Source organism: Pelodiscus sinensis, chromosome 3 (genome assembly GCF_052426305.1).
Source record: "Pelodiscus sinensis isolate ZL-2025 chromosome 3, ASM5242630v1, whole genome shotgun sequence".
Lineage (NCBI taxonomy): Eukaryota > Metazoa > Chordata > Testudines > Trionychidae > Pelodiscus > Pelodiscus sinensis.
In genome coordinates, this window is record NC_143054.1 from 151,808,362 (window position 1) to 151,822,803 (window position 14,442).

Genomic DNA, 14,442 nt, shown 5'->3' on the forward strand with positions numbered 1-14,442 from the left:
AGACATGACCAATGGCAATGACAAGGATCTTCCTACTTGGAAAATGTACCAAACTGTTTGTAGGTAAGGGTATGTCTACACAGCAAAGTTATTTTGAAATAACTTTTCTAGTGTCTGCACAGCCAAACTGCTATTTCAAAATTAATTCAAAATAGCAGAGTGCTTATTTTGAATTTGGTAAACCACATTCTGCAAGGAATAATGCCAAATTCGAAATAGCTATTTTGAAATAAGTGCTGTGTAGACACTTAGGGTACGTCTAGACTACAGGGTTTTGTCGACAGAAGTTTTGTCGACAGATACTGTCGACAAAGCTTCTGTCGACAAAGAGCGTCTACACTACATTCAGTTCTATCGACAAAGCAAGCTGCTTTGTCAACATGGCAGTGTAGACGCAAGGACAGTTTACATGCAATAATGCTTTCTGTCGACAGAACTTTGTCGACAGAAGGCGTTATGCCTCATGAAATGAGGTTTACCAGCGTCGACAAAACTGCTGAGTTCTGTCGACGTTATGTCGACAGAACTCAGCGGTAGTGTGGACGCAGGTCTAGTTTTGTCGACAAAAGTCCACTTTTGTCGACAAAACCCTGTAGTCTAGACACACCCTTATATAGAAATAGGGGACCTCCAGCCTTTCCAGGGTGTCCTGGTGGCCACTCCAGCCTCAACCAAGAACATTCCTCTTCCTCCCCCGCTCCTTGGAGTCCTTAAATGGGTTGACTCTAGCCACAGTGCCTGTGCCAGCTCCAAGCTTGCCAGCCCAGAGTCAGCAGTGGCCACCGGGGCCCCTGACCCAGTGGCTCCAAAACATGAGCCAGCAAGCCTCTGGCAGTCAGCCCCCCACCGCTCCCCAGGAGCAGTCTGCCAGCTCCCAGGAGCCTGCCAGAGCCCGGAGAAGGCGGGCGCCTTCCTGGTCCAGGGTGGAGATCATGGACCTTATTCAGGTTTGGGGGAGATGCCCCCAACATCCATGATCTCCTCCCTAGATGGAGGAATGCAGCCATCTATGGCAGGATAGCTGCTAGCCTGGCCAGCAAAGGCCACATGCGAACCCAGAAACAAGTTTGCATGACAATCAAGTTGGTCCAATGAGACCGCCCACCCCTGAGCCCTGAGCTTCCCCTCCCCCTTCTTCCCCTTATTTCCCCCTCCTCTCTCCCACTCTCTCTCTTCCCCTCTCCCTCCTCCTTTTCCCAGTCTCACCAGAGTTTCATTCCCTCCCCCTCCCTTTGTGTTCATGAAAATACATGTCTTTTATTTGACATCAGGAAGGGGGTTAGGGAGGGATAAGTGGAAGGATGTGAGAGAGGAATGAGGCACAAGCCCCCAGTGGGGCAGACCAGGGAGGCTTTTAGTGCTCCTCAGGGTTGAAGCTCTCCCACAGGCCCCCCGATGGACCTCCCAGATGGCAGCCTGCAGAAAGTGCAGCCAGGATCACAGCAATGCATCCACGAGAAGCACCAGAGTGCCCAGGGGCTGCTCTGGCTCCATGATGCAGAGTGCTGTGGTGTCCTGAGTGAGGGCAACCAGAGCACGCAGAGACAAAATGCTTTGTTGTCCCTCATCGAGGTAGGCAAGCAAGCAGGGAAAGCTGAGAACCGGCTGTCCAGGGGGGATCCCTTTAAGCACAGGCCTCTGAAAGCCTTAGGCAGCAGCTACACCAAGTAACTTCTGACCTGATGCCTCGCTGGACCTGGTTCCGGCCGGCCTTAAATGCGATTCAGCATCCACTCAGTGTGCACACGCTATTTGGAAATAGCAAAACATTATTTCGAAATGCATTTTGTGTGTAGATATGTTATTTTGAAATAATTTATTTCAAATTAACTATTTTGAAATAAGATATTTCATAATAATGCTATAGTGTAGACATACCCAAACATAGAGAGAGAGCAGAGATTTTGATTCTACTTGATTGTGAAGATAAATCATTATCACATAAGTGAATTGGTGAGACTCCCTTGCTTACTCAATGCTGCAAATAAAATAGGCAGCTCTCTTGATCTGTTCACATACATCAAAAGGATATGTGCTTTGACCAGGTACTGTCCTAATATACTTCCAAATAGTTTAGAGTAGAACTAATATTCTTTGTACCATGTTTTGAAAATTAGGACACAAGAACAAAAGTACATACGAGAAATTAAGAACAGCCATATTGGGTCAGCAGTGGTCTATCTAGACCAATATCCTGTCTTCTAACAGAGGCCATTGTCAGGTGCTTCAGAGGGAATGAACAATAGAGGCAACCATCAAATGAGGCTAAAGACATCATCCCTGCCTATCATGGCTAATAGCCATTGATGTACATATCTTCCATTAATGTATCTAGTTCTTTTTTGCACCTCGTTATAGTCTTGGCCTTCACCACATCCTCTGGCAAAGAGTTCCACAGGTTGACTGTGTGATATGTGAAAAAAATACTTCCTTTTGTTTGTATTAAACCTGAGGCCTATTTATTTCATTTGCTGCCCCCAAGTTCTTGTGTTATGAGAAAGTTGATAACACTTTCTTATATATTCTCTCCAGTCTAGTCATGATTTTATAGACCTCTATCATATCCCCCCTTAGTCATCTCTTTTCCAAGCTGAAAAGTCAGTCTGTTATTAATCTCTCCTCATATGAAAGCTGTTCCACTCCTCCACACACACATTGGTTCCCTCCCCCCCTTTTCCAGTTCCAGTAGATCTTTTTTTATATGAGGTGACCATATCTGCATGCAGTGTTAAAGATGTGGCCATGCTGTGGATTTATATAGAGGCAATATGTTATTTTCTGGCTTATTAGCTATTCCTTTCCTAATGATTCCCAACATTCTATTGGTCTTTTGGACTGCTACTGCACATCACATGGATGTTTTTGGAGCACTATCCACAACTGCTCCAAGAACTCTTTCTTAAACGTCAACAGCTAATTAAGATCCCACTATTTTATATGTATAGTTGTGTAAGGTTTCTTGTCAGTGGAAGGCCATGCTGACTCACTGGGAGCCCCTGAAGTTTAGGTCTTCAGGCCTGATTGCAGGTAAAACCACAGTGATAGAGGCACTCCTTTGTTCAGGTGCGTGACAGCAAATCAACCCTTAGGCAGTACTCTGCACTACAGTGTAGAAGCCCAGGCCCTGGATCAGGGCGGGGTGACAAACACTTAAACCTTGCATTTATAGCTTGAACAACAGTAAACAACAGACTGCAGGCTGAGCTAGGTGTTGGGTCTCCTTGCTGGCAGAGAGCTGACAAGCACAGGGGCTTCTTTCCCTTGGGAACCTGCCACCCAAGGGAAGAGGTGACAGGGGGGACACAGGCCCACCCACTCCACTGCGTCCCAGACCAGGGCCCTAGCAGTGGTGGCGCCGCGGCCACTGGGTCGGCGGGGCTCCAAGCCATAATGCGCCGTCCAGGTTGGTGGGTCAGTGGGGGTCGAAGCTGCAATGCACTGCCCAGTAGACTTCCCTTTCTTCAGCCATCCCGGAGTCAGCTGTCTCTGGGACACTTCCCTGTTCCCCCTGGGAGCCTACCAGGCTCAGAGGCTGCTCCTTGGTGTCAGCTGGGGATGGAGGCGCCAGCAGCATGTCCATAGGCTCTGGGTCCTGCACTGGTAAGAATCCAGGCTGTCCAGCCTGTGCATTTGGGCCTAGCAAGGGTCCTGGGGGTTCAGGTAAATCTGTGGGCCCAGGTAGCAGCTTTCTCAGCCTTGTCCAATGATCCAAGTCCGGCAGCAGCCATTGCGGTCTAGGCCAGTGCTCAGGGCCCAGCAGTGGTCCGGTGGCCTAACCCAGTCCTCCCTGTGAGGGCAGCGTGGCAGGGCCTTCCTCTGCTGGGGGTTGGGAAGAGCCTTTGCCCTGCTCGGCAGCCTAACTCCAACTGAGCTTGGAGCTCCTCTCTTTATACCTCCGGCCCTACCTTGCTGTTTCCTGTGGCTGGGGCTGGGTGGCTTTGGCATCGCCCACCAAAGGGTTTTTGTGGGAGTTTCCTCCTTTGGGTCAATAGGAGGCCACGCTGACTCACTACAAGTTGGGACTATGTTTTCCATTACTTTAGGCATTAACTTTGCATTTATCAGCAGTGAATTTCATCTCCCATTCTGTTGTTCAGTCACCTGGTTTTGTGAGATCTTTGTAATCCTTCACAGTATGCTTTAGGTTAAACTATCATGAATAGTTTTGTGTCATCTGCAGATATTTCCACCTCTTTACCTCTTTTTTCCAGATTATTTATCAATATATTGCACAATATTGGTTCCAGCACAAACACTTGGGTCATACCACTTTTTATCTCTCTCCATTCTGAAAACTGACTTCTACCATTTGTTTCCTATCTTTTAGTAAGCTACTGATCCATGAGAGGACCTTCCCTCTTATCGCATGACAACATACAGTAAACTTCTGATAATCTGGCACCTTTGGGACCCAGGAGGTGCCGGATTATCAGATATGCTGGAGTATCAGGAGGTACTCTGGAAGGGGGGCTGTGAGGGGTCGGGGGAGGGGCGGGTCGATGGGGAACGGCGAGGTGTGGGGTAAACCCTCTGCTGTTATACAGAGAGGCGGGGGAAGCCCCGCACAGGCCAGCTGAGGCTGCAAGTGACAGGCCAGCTGGGGCTGCAAGCAGCAGCAGCGACTTGGGGAAGTGACGGGGCAGAGCAGCTGGGGTGCTGGGGTGCTGCTTCACCTGAGTGGCACTGCGGGACCAACCTGGCAGCACCCCAGCTGCTCTGCTCATGGCTTCCCCAGGTCCGCCGCTCGTCAGTTTCAGCAGTGGCAGCGGCGTGGAACAGAGCAGCTGGGGTGCTGCCGGGTGCCGAGCAGGGGAGTGAAGGGCGGCGCTGCGGGACCAACCCAGCAGCACCCCAGCTGCTCTGCTCTGCGCCACTTCCCCAAGTCCGCCACTGGTCAGTTTCAGCAGCGGCAGCAGTGGATTTGGGGAAGCAGCACGGAGCAGCTCCAATTGTCCTGCTGGCCAGAGCACTTCCGGGTTCCAGTTGGTGCCAGACTATCAGGAGTGCCGGACCACTGGGTGCTGGATAATTAGAGTTTTACTGTATTTTGTTTATGACCCTTTGGTGAGGAACCTTATTTAAAGTTTTCTGAAAATCTAAGTACACTATGTCCACTGGATCCTCCTTGCCCCCATGTTTGTTGACCCTCTCAGAGAGTTGGAGTAGATTGGCGAGGCATGATTTCTCTTCACAAAATCATGCTGACTTTTCCTCAACAAATTATGTTCATCTGATAATTCTGTTCTTGCTTTTGTTTCAAACAATTTTCCGTACCAGGTGGCTTGTTTGAAACTGTAGCACAGGACCTAAGGGTGCTTTCCTGAATGTCTGACACAAATAGTTAACTGGGGAACCAAAGCAAAAGTTTGATAATACTGAGAATAGAGGTGAGATTTTATTCATTAATTCTGAGTCTTCTTACATATATATGACTGAGACTATGTCTATACTGAAGAGCTTTTCTGGGATATCTGAGGTTCTAGCGGATGTGTTCTTTCCGAATCCCTGTATTCCTCATTGTATGAGGAAGAAGAGATGTTCTGAAAGAGGAGATTTTTCCGAAATTTGGCCCCGTGTTGATAAGCCAATTTTTGGAAAAGCCTCTTCTGAAAAAAAGCGGAAAAAGATACACAAATTGTGGTTTGCAATTTGCATATCTTTTTCAGACTTTTCTTTGGAGTCTAGACATAGCCTGACTTTGGTGTGATTTCTATTCTAATGTAAAGGAGAGGTGACTTATTGTAGTTTCTTATTGTAGAATCTTATTATAGTTTCATGTGAGAGTTTGTAATCTCACTTCAGGCTAATCTGTGACCCAGAAGTTTTTCCTTTTAGCTAATATTTTCATGAAATTCATACGTTTTCAATGTAAATTGTTGTTAGTCATGGGGAAAAAATGAGAATTTTTTTATTTTGCTGAAAGCCAAGACAAATTGTCATGAAAACTAATCAGTTTTCACTCGGAAATGGCCCTTTCTTAAGTGAAAAAATGACAGTGTATAAAACTAGTGAAATTAAATTTGAAAAGAACAAATTGATGTTTATTTATCTGATTCAGAACTCTCCAACTTCTTGTATTACCCAGTACTAACAAGGTCAGCGAACAACTGAGTTTTTCAAATCACATGTATAAATTAAGTCTATGTTTTGCAGCTAAAACCACATAATGTGTTCTTTTGCTGAATAGAACAATGAAGCAGTATGCACAATGTCTTTCCTGTTTTGGTTCACTTATGGGTGAATGGACGCCTCTAGCTTTTAAAATGTATTTCTTGTATCTGGCTATAAGGCTGTGTCTAGACTACATGCCTCTGTCGTCAGAGGCATGTACATTAGACACATAGGCAAAGGCAAATGAAGCCGCAATTTAAATGATCGCGGCTTCATTTACATTTACATGGCTGCTGCGCTGAGCCGACAAACAGCTGATCAGCTGTTTGTCCACTCAGCGCGCTAGTCTGGACACTCCCCGCCAACATCAAAGCCCTTTGTTGGCAGCCCCGGTAAACCTCATCCCACGAGGAATAACAGGGCTGCCGACAAAGGGCTTTGATGTCGGCAGGGGAGTTTCCAGACTAGCGCACTGAGCGGACAAACAGCTGATCAGCCATGTAAATGTAAATGAAGCCGAGATCATTTAAATCGCGGCTTCGTTTGCCTTTACCAAAACAACAAATCTACATGGCTCCGTCGATGGAGCCACGTAGTTTAGACGTACCCAAAGAGCTTGTTAGAGAACATACTGTATATGCACACAAACCATTGGGTATTAGTGGCACACTTAGTATTTAACACAGCATGGAAGGGGGTCTATGAAACTAGGAGGTAAGCCATGCTACAGTTTATTAAAGTAAGAGGCAGTCTGTAGATGACACTGATGTTACCTCTCACTGTGACCCAGTTTTGGAAGTACAATTTTTGATTTTGTTCTAGTTCACTGCAGATAGGGTCTGATAAAATGTTCTTTGAGAGGAATATTTTCATCGACCTCATTGGGTTTGGGATCCTGACATTCAGTGATTTTCAAACTGGAATACACAAACTCTTGTTGGGGGTATGTGAGAAAAATCATGTAACGTCGACAATGCAATTGAATCACAAGGTATATCATGACCCTATTTCAGATGGGGGTATGAGTAGACTACATTATTTGGAAAGGGGTATGCTGACTAAAATGTCTAAAGCCTTAGTTCATAGTCACAAACTGTTCAAAAGAAAGTACTTTGACTCTAGCTGATAAATCCAGGAACTACTCAAGCACCAGAACCAGAGGAGTAAAACACAAACCAGAGGGCAGGAGTGTCACAAATGTCTCCTTGCATAACATCTGCCTGTGTGGTTCTAGTGGGGATCTGTGTGCAAAGCCTGAGGTTATGTCTACACTGTGTTTTTTGTGGAAGAGGAAATGCAAATGAAGCATTTACATATCTTCTTCCAATCCTTTTTGCGGAAAAGGTTTTTGGGAAAAAAAGCCCTGTGTACACGGGGCCATTTGTTGGGAAAAAACCCTTTTGCACAAAATCCCTCATTCCTCAAAAGAAAAATGAGGTTTACAGGCTCTTGCACAGTGTAGACATGTAGATGTAGCCTGAGAGTCCAGCCATGCGTGGGCAAGTTTCCATTTACAGATGCTCATCCTAGGAACAGAAGGAGAGAGTGGAGAAGAGTGCATAAATGCTACTGATTTATGGAGGTAGTTCAGGCAATATTGCAGATTGGGAGCAGGATCCAGCCTCTGGATGGGCTTAAAGTGACTGATGGAGCAAAAGAGAGAGATTTGCAGTAAAAACCTTTGCTGCGTAACTTATTCAGTGGTCGTGTTCCTGCAAGTAATGCTCTAAATGTCTGTGTGGTGTCCCTGTGTTCCTTAGAGTATGTCTACTCTGCACACTTATTTCAGAATAAGCTATTTTAAAATTTAAATTTTGAAATAGCGCATCTGCACAGCAAACGCCTGTCAAAATAGCACTGAGCTATTTCAAAATAGAACATTCACACTCAATGTGAACTGCCCTATTTTGAATTAAGTGTCTACACAGCACTTAATTCGAAATAGCTATTTCTAATTTGGTGTTTACCAAATTTGAATTAAGGGCTCTGCTATTTCAAATTAAATTAAATTCGAAATAGCGGTTTGCATAGATAGACGCTATTAAAGTTAATTCGAAATAAGGGCTGTTATTTCGAATTAACTTTGCAGTGTAGACATACCCATAGTGTTTTTTTGCCATTGATTACTGATTTGTACTCTCAGCCCATTTCCATCATAACTCATTTTTTGTATGGGAATTTATTATAAAGTTTAAAGGCTACATTAAGGCATATATCTTGTACAGTTCTGTTTTCTTCAAAGGAGTTATTCCAGGGATGATTTTAAGCCCTGTATAGTCAAAGGGTACTGGTATTGTTTCTATTAAGACTAATACAATGCCTGAAACATAAATTTAGTTTCAGATAATTTACATTCTGGAAATTTAAAATAACAACGCTTTTTCCTAATTGCTACATGCTTTACAATAAACTTTGCCAATGTATGGCTGAGGCGGCCCATGACTATAGGCCAACTCGGCCATCGCCTAGGGCGCCGCTTTCAACGGCGCCCGATGATGACATCACAGCGTGCCCAGGGCGCCCAATGATGATGTCACCCCCTGGCTGCCCATTGATGGCCGTGCAGGCAGGTGTGCCAATCGTGCATTCCGCCTGGGGCGCCAGCTGCTGCAGCCCACCTCGGATCGCTCCTGTATATGGCTCAGACCATAGCATTCATAATCAAATTTTTGTTTAAAATTTTCCAAAGTGTGTGCATGTTGGAAAAGGAGAGATATTTCAATACAGTGTTTTGCTTCTGAATCCTCTATAATTTTAAGAAGGGCAGTAATAAAAATAAATATAATGCTTTATATGAAGAAAATATGTCTCTGGTGCTAAACCAGGGTGCTTAAAATAGATACACAGAAATTAGTTTAGATACAAAAGAAAAGCTTCATTTATTTGTATCACATCTTGCATTCTGGAAGTTCAAATGCCCATAGCATATCTCAATAAGTATAAATGGTAAAATATATATGAAAGAAAAAATTAATGGTAAGTTCCAAAGAAGGCTGGTTGAAAGTTTTCTATTTAAACAGTTTTTCAATCGAAAATGGGAAAAGTCCACCTGCCATGAAAAAAATTGATATTTTGTTTAAAAAAATGAATGTTCGAAAGAAAAAAAAAAGGGTTTTTTCTTTTTTGACTAACATATTTTGATACGATATTTCAGAGAAAAGTTGAAATTTTTTGTAAAATGTTTTAATGAAAATGAATGGCGTGGGGGGAGAGGAAATAAAAAAGTTTTTGCTGATATTTTCCTCAGAGAATTTATTTTACAGCCAGAAATACTTGATCCGGGGCTCCGGGCTGCTGTAACTGCTACCACGACTGCAGTGGCAGCTAAAGCCCTGGGCCTTTTAAATCCCCACCTGAGTCCCACAAGGATTGGTCCTGGAGTTACTGAGGCCTGGCTAGCGAAGGCACAGCACAGTCCAGGTGGCACTGATAGATGGCTACCAGCTACCACTAGCCCCATCCCTTCTGCCCAAGGTACTGCCCCTTTCAGGGGTCCAGGCCCCCCCCCCCCCCTACACACATTGCATAGAGCCTAGAAAAGTCTGCCCTGATGTTAAAACACAGAACGGTGACTCCAGAGATCTGGATTTCATTCTATAGTATTCTTGTCTGGCCATGGACAAGTCATTTAAGGTCCTATCCTGTGAGGTAGTTAGAGTTCAGAGCATTCAGCATTTTCCAAGATTGAACTATTTATACCTCCATTTCTCTAATGTTCATGCTGGAAGTATGTTTTTAACTAAAATTCAATAATCTTTATAAGTGATTTGACTTCTAAAATGGACAGTTCTATCAAATTTCAAAGTGTTGTTGTGCCTGCAAAAACCTGTATACATGCATTCCTTCAGTCTTCAGGAATACAAATAGTCCCATTTCAAGTAGAAATCCTCATCTTGCTCATCCAAATGTGTGGTTTCATAATGCCTCCCTTGAAAATGTGGTTCATTGTTATCTTGAAACACAGTTTATACTACAGATTGAACCTCTCTAGTCCGGCACTCTCTGGTCCAGCAACATCGGTAGTCTGGTGTGATTTTAGTTAACTGGATGTCCACTTATCATGGGTCTGACCAGCTTTCCCACAGTGCCATAAAGTTTGTTTACAGCCACCAGTCCTGGCTCTCATTGTCCTGTGCTGTTATTGAGCTCTGAGGGTATGTCTACACTACAGCACTAATTCGAACTGACTTAATTCGAATTAGTTAATTCGAACTAAGCTAATTCAAACTAGTGCATCTAGACCTAAAACCTAATTTGAATTAGCGTTTTGTTAATTCGAACTAGCATGGCCACATTGAGTGGACCCTGAATCGAAGTTAAGGCTGGCCAGAAGCAGTGCCGGCAGGACATCAGGTTAGGACTTAGAGTATGGAGCTGCTGCCTCAGGCTAGCCGAGGGCTGTGTTTAAAGGGACCTGACCCCCATCCCGGACAGACAGTTGTCAGAGTTCCCTGCTTGCTTGTCTACCTCCATGAGGGACAGCAAAGCAGTCCAGGCTTGGAGTGCCCTGAATGCCCACACTCGGCACATCACAGAACTCAGCCATCAGCCCGGCTGCACTTGCCGCAGGCTGCCATCTGGGGGGTTAAGTCGGGGGGCTGTCAGGATCCAGGAGGCCCTGCAGGAGAGCTTCCACCCTGAGGAGCTCGCAGAGTCACCCCAGTCCTCCCCATCGGGGGCTTGTGCCCCATTCCTCCCTCACCTCCTTCCATTTACCCCTCCCTACCCCCCCTTCCTGATGTAAAAAATAAAGGACACGTGTGTTCAAAAATAGAAACTCTCTTTATTTAACAAAACTGGGAGGGGGGGATTAACCTCTTGGGAGACTGGGAAAAGGAGGTGGGAGAGGGGAAGAGAGAGGGTGGGAGAGGGGAGGGGAAAACCTGGGAGAAGGGAGCTGGAAGGGGGAAACCAGGGGAGGAAGGAGGAGGAGAAGTATAAAACTATGATACGTCATATCTTCAGTACAGTGTACAGACGTGGTCTTATCACCTCAAAAAAGATGTTTTGGCCTTGGAAAGGGTTCAGAAAAGGGCAACTAAAATGATTAGGGGTTTAGAAGAGGTCCCATATGAAGAGAGGCTAAAGAGACTGGGACTTTTCAGCTTAGAAAAGAGGAGACTAAGAGGGGATATGATAGAGGCATATAAAATCATGAGTGGTGTGGAGAGGGTGCATAAAGAAAAGTTCTTCATTAGTTCCTACAATATAAGGACTAGAGGACACCAAATGAAATGAATGGGTAGCAGGCTTCAAACAAATAAAAGAATGTTCTTCTTCACAAAGCAAATAGTCAACCTGTGGAACTCCTTGCCACAGGAGGCTGTGAAGGCTAGAACTATAACAGAGTTTAAAGAGAAGTTAGATAAAGTCATGGAGGTTGGGTCCATGGAGTGCTATTAGCCAGGGGGTAGAAATGGTGTCCCTGGCCTCTGTTTGTGGAAGGCTGGAGATGGATGGCATGAGACAAATGGCTTGGTCATTGTCTTTGGTCCATCCCCTCCGGAGTAGCTGGTGTTGTCCGCTCTCGGCAGACAGGATAGTGGGATAGAAGGACCTTTGGTCTGACTCAGTACGGCCGTTCTTATGTTCTTATGTTCTAAGCTCAGGGTCGGGGGTCTCACTGGACCAACTTGATTTTCATGCAAACCTGTTTCTGGGTTCACATGTGGCCTTTGGTGGCCTGGCTGGCAGCTATCCTGCCCTAAATGGCCACTTTCCTGTGCCTAGTGTGGAGATTGTGGACATTGGAGGCCTCCCCCCAAACCTGGATGAAGTCCACAATCTCCACACTAGACCAGATGGGTGCCCACCTCTTGCAGCCCTGGGCAGGCTCCTGGCAGCTGCCAGCCTGGTCCTGGGAAGTGGCGGAGGGTTGGGTGGCAGCGGGTGGCTGGCTCATGCCATGCCAGGTGCAGGGTCTGCTGGCTGGGTGCTGACAGGCTTGCACCTGGCACGGGCACCGTAGCCAGACCGTATCCTTTTAAGGGCTCTGGGGCCAGCAGGGGGGCAAAAGAGTTTCCCTGGCTTGGCCCAGAGTGGTCACCAGGGCAAGCTGGGAAGGGCTAGCCTCCCACTAGTTCAAATTAAGTGGCTACACAGCCCTTAATTTGAACTACTTAATTTGAACTAGAAGTTAGTCCTCATAGAATGAGGTTTACCTAGTTCAAATTAAGGGCTCCGCTAGTTCGAATTAAGTTCGAACTAGCGGTTTGTATGTGTAGCGCCTATGAAAGTTAATTCGAACTAACGGCTGTTTGTTCGAATTAACTTTGTAGTGTAGACATACCCTAATGTACCCCTAAATGTCTTCTAAGAGCCCAGTAAGCAGTGGAAGTGTTAGTAATGCTGCTAGACAATATTGACCTCTTGTCATTCAGCAAATTCTCTGGTTCAACACCGGTCAGGTCCCAAGGGTGCTGGTCTAGAGAGGTTCAACCTGTATATTTGAATGTAAGCTGTATACGATGTCAATGCATCACTGTCTGCAAATTGCAGTTCCAGTTATAGTAATTTCTACTTAGTAGGGTCTGATCCTGCACCCTGTGCCAAAGCTGATCTTTCATTCAAGTCAATGGGAGATTTGCCCCAAAGTGAATTCAGTGGGAAATGTGCCTGAGTAAGGAGTCAGTAGGAGTCAGTCTTCATGGTGAAGCTACACTGTGGGACAACAAAGGGTCAACCAAATCAGTGTAACTCTATAAGGAAGACAAAATGCTTAATTGGGCAATAATCTGAATGAAGAAAATGAGAAAATCAAATTAGAAGGGTGAATCTGTAGTAATGAATGGTATATAATGTTGTTGATCCAACGGGGAAAACTTAAGTTTTCTCCTTCTGCAATACTTTTGGACATGCAATTTAATATGTGTACGTAATTGATAAATAGCGCAAGTTGTTTGTAACGTAGGCTTTGGGAACATCTCGCCACGTACAGAAGGTGGAAAGATATTCTGTATCATCTATGCCTTACTGGGAATTCCTCTGTTTGGTTTTCTGTTGGCTGGAGTTGGAGATCAACTAGGGACCATATTTGGAAAAGGAATTGCCAAAGTAGAAGATACATTTGTTGTAAGTATGCTAAATATATTATCATGAATGTTACTTATCACTCTAAAAATAGCAAATTAAGTGAAAATATAGTACATTTTTTAAAGAGAATAATGGAGTCGGTCATTGATAATGTCTGGCAAAAGATGTGTTGAAGGTTACTGAAAGTACATGCTATCCAACATTGTTGATTGAGAACTGAGTGAAGTTCAACATATACGTTCAGATTTAGTTTCCTAAAATGATTATGACTGTGAAGAAAAATTGGATCAAAATCAATCAATTTCCCTTTAAAAAATGCTAAAGCAGCAGCAGTTTGTTTAAAAGATTACAGTATTACAGCCTGGTAAGGAAGTCACAGACACAGATATTTTTCTACATGGGATAACTTGACATAATACAGGGGAATTGGTGCAGGCACTTTGAGATCTATAGTAAACCATAGATTAAAACATATAGGCTGTGTCTAGACTGGCAAGTTTTTCCACAAAATCATCTGCTTTTGCGGAAAAATTTGTCAGCTGTCTACACTAGCCGCTTGAATTTTCGCAAAAGCACTGACGGTCTCATGTAAGATTGTCAGTGCTTTTGCGGAAATCCTATGCTGCTCCAGTTTGGGCAAAAGTCTTTTTCCGAAAAACTTTTGCGCAAAAGGGCCAGTGTAGACAGCAGAGATTTTTTTCCGCAAAAAAAGCCCCAATCGCGAAAATGGCGATCGGAGCTTTTTTGTGGAAAAGCGCGTCTAGATTGGCCATGGATGCTTTTCCACAAAAAGTGCTTTTGCGGAAAAGCGTCCTGCCAATCTAGACACGCTTTTCCAAAAATGCTTTTAACGGAAAACTTTTCCGTTAAAAGCATTTCCGGAAAATCATGCCAGTGTAGACGTAGCCCTAGGCTGTGTCTACATTGGCAAGATGGGGCCTAATGGTAGAAAAGCATCTTTCAGAAAATGGAACACCACTGGCCATCACCTACACGAGGAAGTAAGAAAACAGATTAACAGTGCCAGACATGTACCCAGAAGTCTCCTACTACAAGACAAGCCCAAGAAAGAAACCAAGAGAACACCACTGGCCATCACCTATAGTCTTCAGCTAAAACCTCTCCAACGCATCGTCAGTGATCTACAACCCATCCTGGACAATGATCCCTCACTTTCACAGGCCTTGGGAGGCAGGCCAGTCCTCGCTCACAGACAGCCCGCCAACCTGAAGCAAATTCTCACCAGCAACTATACACCACACCATAGTAACTCTAACTCAGGAACCAATCCTTTCAACA

At 44.8% G+C, this 14,442-nt stretch overlaps 1 protein-coding gene across 1 annotated transcript in view; it reads left to right on the forward strand.

Moving 5' to 3' along the window:
* Positions 1 to 14,442, forward strand: part of KCNK2 (potassium two pore domain channel subfamily K member 2) — a 146,127-nt gene that overhangs the window by 70,972 nt on the left and 60,713 nt on the right. Inside the window, exon 4 of the mRNA XM_006137350.5 lies at positions 13,022 to 13,182. Coding sequence (XP_006137412.1) covers positions 13,022 to 13,182 — 161 coding nt within the window. The remainder of the gene's footprint in view (positions 1 to 13,021; positions 13,183 to 14,442) is intronic.